The following is a 14,540-nucleotide window of genomic DNA, read 5'->3' as shown; positions in this document are numbered from 1 at the left end:
AGTATAGGAAGGAACATATTTAAAAAGAAACAAGTCTTTCCAAGATGGTGATAGAACAGGAGTAAAAGAAGAGAATCCATAATAAAAGATAATTGCTCTGTCCGTTCAGTTTGCTTGATTGTTTGTTTACTTCAGATAATGATTTAAATATTCCATACAGTAGCAGTTCCTTCTTTAATTAGAACCTGTGGAGTATCTTTAACACTCATCCTTCCTTATCACTGTATCCATTCAATAATCTTTCAAATCCATCAGGTTGATTTTATAACTATTAAACCCTAGTTCTAATCACTTGCATTCTGATACTGCAGTAACCTACTAATTCTATCCTTTCTTGTCCATTGCACTCCCAAATTACATTTCCATATTGTTGTTGGAACTTTTTTCCTAGACCACTCTTTTCTTCCGAATTATGTAAATGGAAATATAATATGCATACTGTAAAGTAAGTCAAGTAAGCAAATACAGTATGATTAATTTATTCACATAATGACCACTCAGCTCAAGATATGGAGCATTTCCAGGACCATAGAAGGCTTCCATTGTTAGTCAGTAAGCCTCTCTTTGCCGAGATAATGACCTTTCACACTTTCGTCATCGTTGATTAGTTTTGCCTATTCTGGAAACTCAACTAAGTGAACTCATGTAGTATACAACCTTTTATGTTATAACATTTTTGGTTCAAAAGAATTTCAGTGAGATTTATCCATGCATATAACAATAGTTCATTCACCTTTTAGTGCTGTGTAATATAGTCCATTGCATAAATAGGCCACAATTTAATTCTATAATCTCTTACTGATAGATTGTTTTCAGTTTAGGGTTTTAATTAGTAAAGCTAAATATTCTTATACAGTCTGTTGATGGACACATGCACTTAATTTTCTTGGTTTGCATTTTGGTGGACATATGTACTAATTTTTTGTCTTTTCATTTTCTCATCTAAATACATTTCTTTCTAAGATATATGCATTGTAATTATTTCTTCCTTTTTTTTTTTTTTTTTTTTTTTTTTTGCCGTGGTAGGGATTTGAACCCAAGGCAAGCACTCTACCAACTGAGCTATATTCCCAGCCCCTCTTCCCTTTTTCTTAATGGTTATTTTAAGGATTAATAATTAATCATATAAGGACCAATGGACATTAATTATTTTTCTTTTATTATTAGTGCTTTTAGTTGTCCTATCTTTTCCTCAGGCTACAAATAGTTGTTTTCTAGAAATTTTATTATGTATTCCTTTGAGATTCAAGTTTTTGATCCATCCAAATTAATTTTTGTGTATGGTGTGAGTCAGGGATCAAATTTTTTTAAATTTTTCTCATATGAAATCTAATTTTTCCTGCCTCATTTATTGAAAAGACTGTTCCTTCCCTGACTCCAGTGGCATTCTATCATAATTCAAATGAACATAGGTTAGTGAAGGTTTTGTAATCTCTCCTCTGGTCCATTGATCTATTTATGCCATTACGTATGGTCTTACTTATTGTAGCTTTGTAGTAAGTCTTAAAGACTGGTAGTGTTAATCTAGAACTTTATTTTCATTATTTTAGGCTTGTTGGAAATCTTATGCATTCCTTATAAAATTAAAAATCAACTTGTAAAAATTCCATACATATGAACCCTAAACAATTTAGATTTAATTTAAATTATTGGATAATTTAAGGAGAATAAGCTTCTTAACAATATGAAGTTTTCAATTCAAAGAAATGGTATATATCACACATGTGCCTTTTAATTTGTTTAGATTTTGTAAAGTTTCTCTCAGTACTGTTTTATAGTCTCCTGGATAGAGGTCTTGCATATAATTTAGTAGTATTAAATTTAAGGTATTTTATGATTTTTGATGTGATTATGTATGTATGTTTTAAGTTTCATCAATGTGTTTTTTTAAGTTTCATCATTGGATTATTTGAGGCAATTGCCTAATTGTACAACTGACTCTTGTATATTAACCTTGTGTCCATCACCTTTTCTAAATCCACACATTATTTCTGAAAATATTTTACATAGATTATTTTGCAATTTTTATGTACAACATCTGTCAACTTCAGATAAAGACATTTTTACTTCTTTCTCAGTGTGGTACCACTTGTGTCTTCCTTTCCTTATCCTATATTGTTTATAACCTCCAGTACAGTGAATAGCATTGGTGATGGTCAAAGTATTCATCATGATCTTAACTTCCAAGGGAAAGAATCTAATAATTTACCAGCATATATAATGTTGACTAGAATTTTTGTAGATACCCTTCAATTTCAAGAAATAATGGAGGGCATTTTTTAGAACACAGATTTTCATTATTTGATTGCCTGGTGCTCAAGAACAAAGTTTATGGTCTTTAAATGTGCTTGACAAATCATGAACATACCCTGCAGGCTTAACCCTGAATAATGTATTGCTTACTTCCTTAATTATATTATGCTTGCTCTGCTTTTTCCTTTCTATTTAGATTTCTGCACATTATTTCCACTAACATGAAATTCTACTTCTTTTGAGAAGCATTCCCTTACTCCTCAAATAATTTTTTTATACCCCTGTGCATATGAGCACAGATTGCATCCATACTTCCTGTTTTTTTCCCTTGGTTTTCCTATATTCATCAGACTCTAACTTTCATGAGATTGGTAATTTTTTAGTCACACTGAATATATATCCACTATCCATCCTTGGTTGAATACATGGTACATACTCAACAGATAATTTTTGAGTGTTTAGAAGAAACACATAATGGAACAGTTAGCTCTCAATTAAGTAAGAATTCAAAATCAGGATTGTCTCAGTCAGAAAATCAACTTTTTGCTCCTATGATACATATTATACATGTACTGGCTCCAAAAATTTAGAATTATTTAAAATGTTTTCACAGTATGCTATGTGGATTACAGCCACTTAATTACTATTGTGAAAACTACATAATATAGAAGAGGTAGATCATAGAGTGTGTGCATATATTTATATGCTGACTCTATGAATGTGCACACACATTTATAACTGTAGCTTTGAAAGGAAACTTGTATAAAGACAAAACCAGAGTTTCTCTGCTTCTGCTGGCAGGTGGGGTATGAGTAAGCTGCAGACCTCTGCAGCCTAGAATCGTTTTGCAGGTCTTAATGATGGGCTTTGGCCTCCAGTGTTGCAGCCGACCCCAGCAGCTTACCATCAATTTCTTCTTTCTGAGTTCTTATGTTGGGAATTCATAAAATGAAATCCACCCAGGAGGATGAGTGAGTCTAAGAGTGCGATTTATTCATCTGTAAAGAAAAGAGATAGAACTGCACAGGACAAGGGCAACCCTATAAGGGTTGCCTTCTGAGTATGCTAGTCTAGGGGTTTATATAGCATGTGGGTAAACACTTTTGGTCCCAACTTTTGCTAATTAGTGTCTGGAAAAGAATTAATGCTATTGGTTAATCCTTGAGCCTGAACTTCCATTCAGGTCTGCCTTACTTCCATTTTCCTGTTTGCCTGTAATCCTAACTTTCCAGGAGGTTGAGGTCAGTGGATCATGCCTGCTTGGGAGTCCAGAACTGAAGCATTGTGTGGAGTGTGTATCTGTAGTGGGCAGAGCAGGTGACTCAGGGTGACAGGTTGGCTCACCTGACTAGCCTTGGCATGGGCTACAGTGCCTCTGGCTCACCTTGGGGTCCCAATGGCAGCTTGGCGAGGCCAGTCCTGTGCTTGCTGCCTGAGCTTCAGCCTGACCAGTCTGCCGTTCTGCAGCTCTGGGCCAAGATTTTGGCTTTATAGGTATACTTGGCAAAAAGAAAAACTATGCTAAAATATTCTAAAGTATCTGTAATTATCTCTCTATAATTATAATTAAAAGCAAAGATTTCTGCATGCGAACCCACATGACACTATCACACGGCTTGTATTTTTGAGATTAGACATGCCATAGAACTTTTACTACAACAAAGAAAAACTAACATTGTGAATGTTAGTTTCATTTCTAGTAGATAGTTCACTCCTAACAGTAAATGTTGTGTTCTACCTATTTTTATTTCCTGATATTTCATTCTAATAATTCCTCTATATGATATTAAATCCCAATTTGAAATATGTCTCTTAATTCTAGGTACATATAAATGTACTACCCAGGCATACATAAGTTTAAACATTTCATTGGTATTTTATTGAAATTTGTTATTTTATTTTCTATACTTAAAAACCTGAATTATCTTAATGAACTATTAAATCTTTCAGCTCTGATTGACATATTAGTTTTTTATAGAAAAGGACAAGTATTTATAAATGTTTAGTCTTTTGCAATTAGCCAGGCACTTTCATATCTGTTATTACATTTAAATCTCCACAGCAATCCCCTGAGCTATTAAGAACAAATATTATTACCTTCATTTTACGTGTTAAAAAAAAACCTGAGGCTTAGAGAATTTAAAGAACTTGTCCAAAGTCATATGACAGATGATAGAGCTGATCCTCTTCTTGTTTTATTTTTCTGAACTACCCAGTGGAAATCACAGAAATAGATGACAGACAAACTGCACCAGTAAACTGGGTTGGAATGGAGGTATGAGTGATGCTAAATATGATGCAAATAACCAAGGAAAATAGATATAGAGGAAGTTGAGTAAATTCCAGGTGTTGGATTTCTTCTATGTATTATGAGTGTCAAATGTAACCACACCTTTACTGGAATTAATTAAAATCAATTGATGATAAAGAAGCACTCTGTTACTAATTTAATTAATGTCTGAAAATACATGTTCATTCCTATAATGAAAGGAATACAGGAAGTCTTACAAAACCCCGTTGCAGTGAAATATTTTTTTTTATCATACATATCAAGAAGGACTTCTAATTTGTTATTAGCAACCCTTTGCAGATAGTGTGGAAAAGATTAAAAATTCTAACCAATGTAACTGTGGTTTATATTTTTCAACCATGTAGTATCTTAAACACTCCTGCCAAGTTTCAAAATTCAGTCTTCTAATACACCTTGTGGTATTAGCAAATTTCATACCAGTAATGGCATAGAAGATAATTGGAAGAGTAGAGTGAAAATACACAGTTGCTGATTTCACGCCATTGCTTTCCCTTAGAAAACATTGAATGCGCAAAATTAATAATTATTGTATGATAAATGAGGAACAAATTGAAGTGTGACTCTAACTTGTGAAAATCGTTGGTACATAAAACTTTGAAAATGACATATCCAGATTTGTAAACTTTTGCATCCAAAATTTAGTTATTCTGGCAACTGGCTTCCTTTAATCATTTAATAAGGTAACTTCTTAGAATTTTCTTTTGAATTTTTTTTTTTTTAACTCTTAACTGGCATCTGGAGTTTTACAGCTTGATAGTTTAAAATTTTTTCTGAAATTTTATTTTATTTATTTAACAAATAAACTGCCTAAATCAGGAGTTGGGAACATCTTCCTAATTAATGCAGGATTTGTTTTCATTCCCTAATACTTGTTTTAGGTTTTCCCTAAAATAATGACTTGATCTCAGCAAAGTTTTCAGGTAGTAGAATTTTTATATAATAAGAGTAATTTTAACTATATATGATAAAAGTGCTTCTCATTGTTCCTTTTCATAATACATTAAATCTATTATGAAGTAACAGAATGGTTGTAAGTACTTTTGCCATTTCTGAGCATTTCAATATGGGAGTATGACATTTGCCAAGTTTGGACATCATGATGAGTTATCTTTGGATCAGCCAACCAACTGATTTGGGCGATTTTCCAGTTTCTTTGAATTTGTTATAGTTGAATAATTTTCACCCATTTATATTTTAATAGAAAAAAAAATCCAAGATAGATGGACACAGGGAGTTTGATCCTATTGATGTGTAAATAAAAGTCCAAAGCACCTTTTAAATCCATATGGTTGCTTGGTACCCTCATTTTGTTGTTGTTGAACACCAAACAGTTTTGAAATGTTAGATTGGCTTTCATTCATTAAAATTTGTCTGGGGTGTTTCCTTGGGATAAATGTTTTTATTTGGTTTTGTGTTGTGTTTGTTCATGTTTACAGTATTCCACTTGCACTACTACTTATCTACTTTGCCATCCACAATCTTTATTTAGTTCTTGAACTCGTACATAGATTCTTTGATAATGCAGCAATGGTTGGCCATTTGAAAGGAGGATATTGTATCTCATCTTAATATTCTGAATTAGTGCATCATATAAATGCATCCTGAATAATGCATGTCTCCTACTTTAATTATTTGTTTAATTATCTTCAGTTTGTTTCAAAGCCTACAGCAACTGCTATTGCTTGGATGATTAGAAAATTGCTTCCAGTTGCAGAAATCTATTTCCTGTTCTTTCTTCTGGCAGTGATTGCAGACCGGCCTCCCCCAGTCATTAGACAAGGTCCTGTGAATCAGACTGTAGCTGTGGATGGTACTTTAGTCCTCAGCTGTGTGGCCACAGGCAGTCCAGTGCCCACGATTCTGTGGAGAAAGGATGGAATCCTTGTTTCAACCCAAGATTCTCGAATCAAACAGCTGGAGACAGGGGTGCTGCAGATCCGATATGCAAAGGTAACGTCCAGTGACAACCTGGACTTCCTGTATTGTTCCACTTTATTCTTGTCTTCAGGAACAAGTGTTGAGATATCTTAGCATTATTGAAATACTGAGAGTGAAAACATGAATATATTTTTTATTCGATGCTTTATTTTTTTCAGGCATTTTACTGTGTGCACTTGAGATGATTTGATTCATAATTTAACCCATGGAAAGTAATTTTATGTTTTATGGAGGAGGATAAAAAATAGCTTACCTATTGAGGAAAGTAGATGGGAATTTGTGGGGGAAAAAATTACCTTCCAAATAGTGGTATGATGCAGTCTTTTCATAATGCATTTTCTAAGTTATATTCCAGTACCATTTTATGTGCAGTGTACTTGAACGATTCTTCTATTTTGAGTATTTGGTTCAACATTTTGCAATTCCAGAGCACTGTACATGCAAAGGAAGCTATAAGGCAACCCATGCACCGACTAAGCATTCCAAATCAGAATGTTCAATGATTGAAAGCCACAGTTTGTGGGAACAATTTAGGGATTTGCCTTCCTGGGGCATCACATCCCATACCTGATCATTCAGTACTGTATTTGTTTTGATTTTTCTTTTTCTTTTTAGGTCAAGATCAGACAAGCTCCTGAGGAGTATGAAAGAGTTAGTTTTGACAGCAGTAAACATAAATTTCAATAGTTTTATTACCTATTGTGGGTGGCATCTTTGGAGTTTTGGATTAGCATCACAGTTCATTTTTTGTATGCCACAGAAGTTAATATGCTGGGCTCTTTTGTTAAAACTGTTGTGACTTTGTTATTGCAATTGCCAGAGCAAGATGACAACAGTCTTGTGTTATCAAATGGTACTTGAAGATAGAGTTATTAGAGTAAGCAGAAGTATAGAGATTTATTGGGCTGCTAATAATTTTAAAATTGAATGTGCGGCCTGTGTTTGTTTTATAGCATTCTGTTTTCAGAAAGGAGAGAGAGTATACATTCCAGTAAGAATTTGGCTTCATACTTCTTAGACTGCCTCAAGTTTTCATTTTAAAATAATAAGGAAAAAAAAGAATGATTACTTTAAAAAAATTCTAAGAAAACCTTTCGTGCCTATTCTTTTTCTACAACATCTGTTTATCTCATATATCCGTATAGGTATTACTCTGATAAAGTGTGAAATAAGCCTTATTTTGTGACTTATTAAACATAAAGACATAATTTAACCATAAAGATTAGCTCTCTCATTTTGAAGAATTATATGCCTTAGCAATTATTTATTGTCCCTGGCACTGATAATAATGTCAATGAAAAATTTTTGGTTAATGTAATTAATATTATATTTTATTATACCATGAGAACAACCACATATAGTTTTTTTTTTTTTTTTCCCCTTGTCTTCATAGTAATGTTTTGCTTTGGATTCAATAAAAATATATTCAATTAAAGGAACGTTTCTGCTTAGCGAATTCTAATGCAGTTATCCATATTCATGGACCATACACAAACCTGTAATTGCTTTTCCAGCCCAGTAAGCTCTTGATTGTTGCAAATATTTATCTTCTGTCTGCCTCCACAGCTGGGCGACACTGGTCGGTACACCTGCACTGCATCGACCCCCAGTGGTGAGGCCACATGGAGTGCTTACATTGAAGTCCAAGGTAAATGATTATTTTTGCCTTAAAAAGAAGCCGAAAATGAAGTTAGCTGTTTACTTTATGGTAAACTGGTGAGGTAAACCTCCTGTCCCTGAGTACGTGTGTGGATAAGTCATCTACATGTATATATACTCATCTGTATATCTATAACCATCTTCCTTTTATCTCTTTCCCACTTGTTAGAATTTGGAGTTCCAGTTCAACCTCCAAGACCCACTGACCCAAATTTAATTCCCAGTGCCCCTTCAAAACCTGAAGTCACAGATGTCAGCAAAAATACAGTAACTTTATCATGGCAACCAAATTTGAATTCAGGAGCAACTCCAACATCTTATATCATAGAAGCCTTCAGGTAGAGTGAAGAGGATATTTCCTGGTTGTTCTTTAAAAAAAAAAAAAAAAAAAAAAAAATTTACCCATTTAATATGCGTGTTCTAACTTGTATATCTGTCCTTAGCCATGCATCTGGAAGCAGCTGGCAGACTGTAGCAGAGAATGTGAAAACAGAAACATTTGCCATTAAGGGACTCAAACCTAATGCAATTTACCTTTTCCTTGTGAGGGCAGCTAACGCATATGGAATTAGTGATCCAAGCCAAATATCAGATCCAGTGAAAACACAAGGTAAATATTGATTTACTTAACCTGTTGACATCTACTTACCCTTAGAGTTATAATTGTACAGGCACATCATTTGCACTAAATGCTAGGATTGTACATTGACAGTCTGTTCAAATTGCTTAACTAATTTTTTAAATACACAGACACAGTGTCCACAAACTTTATTATTTTCTGGTTTGGAAATATGAAGATAAGGTTGATAACACACAGAGAACTATTTCTCATAAAAGCACAAATCTTTAAGGGAAAAATATTACATGAATATTTGTGTATTGTATTCATTTTTTAATTTTTAAATATAGATATATGTGGATATAATATCTTAATTACAAGGTAATCATATTTAACATTGAATAGACTATGTTTAAATTCAGTACTCGTTACCTTCTGGGTGAATTTTCAGGATTTCCACCTTAATCAAGTTGTAGTTTTATCACACAAATGTAAGAGATATTTGGAAACTTATTCCTAATCCCTCTGTCCAGTCACTCTCCTACAGAGCATGGGAAAATTTTAGGTTATTATGTTGTTTGACTAGTCTTTCATTGTTGATTATGTCAGCCAGGATATATGAGACTCTTTAATAGAAAACACTTATATTTTGGTCAAAGCTAGGTTGAAGAAATAGATAAAAGAAAAAAATGGACATGTTTAAAGCTGTTTCTAAGACATTTAAAACTCAAAATTTTGTTCACTTGGACTAAGTTTTGGATACAGCTTTTCATCTTTTCTGAATAGAAATTATTTTTATTTTTCAACGGACAAATTATTATTACCTTTTACTCTCTTGCTTATTTTATAAGTTTAGTGTTCTGATAGAGAATCTCATATTCTATTGAAACAAATAACTTGAATCAACTTTTACCTTATAACCTAATGTCATTGCAGTTAAAATATGCGCGTTCTTTTATTAGCATGGAAAGGTAATTCGTAGAGGGTGGTGATTAGAAATACAAAATTATTTTCCCAACATAGAGGGGAATCACGTCTCTCTCATAAGTTAACATTTCCAAAGGAAAATTTGCCAATTAATTATGATGAAAGAAACAGGTTATGGGCAAGGTGACTGAAAGACCAGAACAACTCTTCTCCTGGTTGAGAAGGGGTCTGCACATTTTGTCTTTTCTGGTGTGTGTATTAACAGTATTTTTGGAAGGACTCTGCCTCAGAATTCAAGAGAAAGCAAGCTGAGCTGAAGAACATGCCCACGTCTGTCTCTGGCTGTGTGAATTCAACACACCCAGATGCCTATATTTGCTATTATGAGTCACCTCATCAGGAGCTTTAATATACTTGGAGCCCGCCCTGAGGCAGTTTGAGGTTTTCAATATTGGATACGCATTTGTAAAGAATGCAGAAACTATGACAGCTGTGAAATGAATTTAAACTTTTGTCCCCAGTACAGGGGTCTCTATCCAGTAGACTCTACCCGAAGGTCATTGACTTACTACTCCTTCATCTGATTCTATCTTGCATTCATGTGAATGGTTTTGTAATATATATTCTCATTTGTAAATGGGGAGGTAGTTAATGTTTTATCTGAATGTTAAGTTTTTAAAAAGAAAAATTTTAATCAACTTCCCTTTGTGTATGCATAGCTAGGGGAACAACTTAAGGGAAATGAATCTATGTCAACTGGAAACTGATATATAGGGAAACAGGAACAACTTTTCGAAATCAAAGAAATTGTCCTCCCAGGTCTTCAGTCTTGCAGCTACATGACATTGAGGAAGTCAGTCAATCCTTCTGAGTTTCAGTCTCTTTGCCTATGGAATGGAAGTATAAGCCCACTCTTCAGGATTGGACACAGATTGAATTGAATTAATCTCTATCAGAACAAATTAATCAACAAATCAGCGTACAGAATAAATAAATCAATATATGAGCAGAGAAGATTCAATTTTTAAAAAGTTTATGACATAGTGACTTATTCCTTTCAGTGTCCAGAGTAAAAAGAAAGTTCATAAAATTTGCAGCTATCATAAAACCAAGAAAGATAACTAGTCAGCCAAGTGACAAAATCAGAATTAAATATCTCTTGACAGATTGGAATGAAGAGCCAGCACTAACATGATTAAAATTAATAGAGCAAACTAGAGAGTCTGGTACTAAACTGAGGAGTAAAAAATTAGCTATAAAAGGGTAGACTGAGAACTCCAGGATTAAAGGAGTAGATGTTTGTGCATGTTGGTGCTCTGGGAGGTGATCAGATTTAGTGTTTGGAGTCCACTCAAGCACCTATCTGCAACCACTGAGTGACGTAGCTGCCAAAAGAGCCAATGTTGTCTTTGCTGGGATGAGCAGAGTTGTTTCTAGATCAAGGAATCACCTCTCTTTCACTCAGATCATGAAGGGAGTGATATGTTTGCTGTGAGCACTGTGTTTTCAGATGGACTTTTAAGAGGAGAATATTGTAGGAGAGGCTGCATGAAAAGCCAAAGATCACATCACAGAAGAAGAAATGCAATGCTTTTGGCATGGTTAGCCCCAAATGAAAGAAGTTAGGGGAAGCATGACATACTTTCCTAATATTTTAGGAGACTACCATGTGGAAAGACATGCTTTCTCTAACTCCAGGCCACAGAAAAGGACCAAAAAGTGAAAGTAATGGAAGCATATTTCATCATTCAGTTCTTACACTGCTTTTGAGACACTGTACAACCCAAGTGAGGATCATGGTCATTGTAGAAATCTTGGAAAGAACCTGAAAAAAAAATTCTGTTGGAGGTTACAGAATGTGGAAGCCATAAGGGGAAGGAAATCATGCAGAGAGTTCAGGGAAGATTGGTTGGAAATTGATTTCCAAGGGAGCAGTAGTTTCTGTAACCATTTCGGAAATATGGTTGCCAAAGAGTCTTCCCCAACTGGAGGCACCAATGAATAAGCTGGTACCAAAAGTTAAACGTGCACAGAAACAGGGCACAGGTTTGCAGTTCAGGAGTCAGGTAGACAGACCTGTGTCACATTGGAGTTAGTATCTTGTCACCAAGGGCAAGACTGGATGCTGCAAGGAAGAGGACCTGAGAAGCTGGCAGCTGGGCAGGGGTGGTGGTGGTAGTGGTGGTTACTGTTGGGATGGGGTGGTGGTCACCACTGCTGCTACTATTCTATATCTACATACCATGTCCTGGAAACGTTCTCGAACCCTGTTATTTAAAGGAAACATACACATACACAGAATGAAAGAGTATCCAAAAGAAAATGCCAGTTATTATAAAGAGTGAGTGAGTTCTGTACAGTGCATAGAGGGAATTTCAATATCCTCTGTAGCTGTTGGATAGAGCAGTATCAAGGTTTCCTGCCAGTCCAATTTTCATGTTGGGAAAAGCCTTTCTGAATTAAGAAAACATTTCTTTCAGAAGGAGAACTAGAAAAATAAAAAAAAAAGGATCAATTCATAAGCATCTCAAAATTACATCTGTAGACATCACTTTCAATTTTTCTCTGTAATATGAAATTTTCTAAAATGACATCACAGAGTGCTATTGCAAAATGGCTAAACTTCTGGAGTTGCTGAGATCCAGAACTCTTTATGAAGCATTCTTTACTGTGATTCAATGACTAACCTACCCCATCACCAGTTAAGGTGATTTTAATAAGTGATCTGTGCTCACGGATCTCATCAGATTTACTTCATCAACCTCAATGGTGGCTTCTCTGTCCCATATTGTCACCACCTCACCATCACCCACCCTGCCTGGGAAGAGACCAGGTCCATCATATAAAACGTAGCTGCTGGACTTCTTTCTGGGCTTGCTTCTGCTGCCCATGTTTCTCTGCTTTTCCTTGCCCACCGCTCTGCTTCACGGTCTGATTCTTCTCCTTCTGACCTAGTTAGGATCCTCCTGGAAGGTCCTAACAGACCCCGAGAGGACCAAGTAGCCTCACTCTCAGCAAGAACATGATCACAACATAGTGGGAGCAGCCCTCACACTTCCACTTTTGGCCATTTTCCTTTTTACCTCCTGCCCTTGGGCTCTCTGCAGCCCTGTGCTTCTTCTCTTCCCCTCCTTTCTCTTTCTCTGTATGTCCCTAGTCTTCTGATCCTGATGAAAAGGTTAAGTTGTTCTTATTTTATCTGTAGCTCAGGTTGGCTTCCTAGGCCCAATGATTCTTCTTTTCTGAGTTGCCGTGAATGAAAAGACTGTTCCACGTGGCTTTGCTTCAGTTCAGTAGCATGGTGCGGGGCCTGACAGGGTCTTCTTGAATCCTTGCAGATGTTCCACCAACAAGTCAGGGTGTGGACCACAAGCAGGTCCAGAGAGAACTGGGAAATGTCGTCCTGCACCTCCACAACCCCACCATCCTTTCTTCTTCGTCAATCGAAGTGCACTGGACAGTAAGTGGTTCTTGTAATATTTGATCTCAGTTTTAATGAGTGGGTGACTTCTCTGAGATCATAATATATATACTATTTAACTACTTGTTGCAATGATAACTTTCTCATGTAATCTATAACTGTTACTTGTTATGGTAGCTGTGGACTGACTTTAATCAATAAAAGCTCCTTATTTGTATATATGTCTTTTTCCTGGTATAATGAAATAATGAACATTACCAGTCTCAGGTGAAGAAAACCCACAAAATATTAACTATGAATTTGCAACTTGTGATAGGCCCATTATCACATGATTTTTTTATAAATAGTTCCAAGTAGTATTAAGTAGGCTTTTAAAATCAGGAAGTAGTAAAACACATGCCCTTGACCTTCATGTCTCAAGATGATATATCTCAGAACTGCCATGATGCTTCATATTTATTCATAAGGCACAGAAATTAATAGCACCATACAAAAGATAAAGGATTTTTTAAGCATTAATTTAGGTGAACTAGAAATACAAAGGGTGAAACCTGATAGAGAAAAAACCATGTTTCATTGCACTTAAATTTTTGTTTTGCAACAAAGCAATTAAAAGCTATGAATGATTGCATTTTTATTTTTGTCATTTTAATAGGTGGACCAACAGTCTCAGTATATTCAAGGATATAAAATTCTCTATCGGCCATCTGGATCTAACCATGGTGAATCGGAGTGGTTAGTTTTTGAAGTGAGAACTCCAACCAAAAATAGTGTGGTTATCCCTGATCTCAGAAAAGGAGTCAACTATGAAATTAAGGCTCGCCCTTTTTTTAATGAATTTCAAGGAGCAGATAGTGAAATCAAGTTTGCCAAAACCTTAGAAGAAGGCAAGTATATGGAGTGTGTGATATCTGTGCACAGCAGTAAATTTGTTGGCCTTTTTTTAAGTTAGAGTTGTTAGAATGTTAAGAGTGTCTTGAATGTTTAACTGTCTTTTTTTTTAATTTTATGGGTTCTTTTTAGTTATACTTGACAGTAGAATCTACTGTTTAACTACCTTGATATTATTACACATACTTTGTTAAGAAGCGTTTAAATAGAACAGCTACAAAAACCAAAGTGTTGACTTGGTACATTAGCAGCCTACACAGCATAAAGGTGCAAACCTGAACCTTGTGTTACTTAATGACATAGATAGGGCATGTTTACCCAGAACTAAAATTCACATTAAAAGATGGAGTCGTTCTCAGTTTGCCTGCCTTTCCACCCATTTATTGAAAGTTACTTTGATTAATGATTTATAAAGAAGGTGGGTAACGCCTTGGTTTTCCAGGACTTTCCAGAGTGATCATTTGGTCCTTTTGCCTCATATCTCTAAGAAATCCTTCAATACTAGACAAACCAGTAAAACTAGAAATTAAAAAGTATTATATATGTAAAGGTAAATAGTTTAGTGTCACAACTATACTCTA

General features: G+C 35.0%; 1 protein-coding gene across 1 annotated transcript in view; it reads left to right on the top strand.

Annotated features, from left to right (window-relative positions):
- Positions 1-14,540, top strand: part of ROBO1 (roundabout guidance receptor 1) — a 374,240-nt gene that overhangs the window by 298,810 nt on the left and 60,890 nt on the right. The window contains exons 9-14 of the mRNA XM_079154970.1: positions 6,309-6,514; positions 8,069-8,150; positions 8,331-8,499; positions 8,605-8,771; positions 12,986-13,107; positions 13,724-13,955. Coding sequence (XP_079011096.1) covers positions 6,309-6,514; positions 8,069-8,150; positions 8,331-8,499; positions 8,605-8,771; positions 12,986-13,107; positions 13,724-13,955 — 978 coding nt within the window. The remainder of the gene's footprint in view (positions 1-6,308; positions 6,515-8,068; positions 8,151-8,330; positions 8,500-8,604; positions 8,772-12,985; positions 13,108-13,723; positions 13,956-14,540) is intronic.

This window comes from Sciurus vulgaris (genome assembly GCF_902686455.1).
Source record: "Sciurus vulgaris genome assembly, chromosome: 10".
NCBI classification, from domain to species: domain Eukaryota; kingdom Metazoa; phylum Chordata; class Mammalia; order Rodentia; family Sciuridae; genus Sciurus; species Sciurus vulgaris.
Note: the sequence above shows the minus strand (reverse complement) of the source record. Positions and strands in the feature narration are given on the sequence as shown.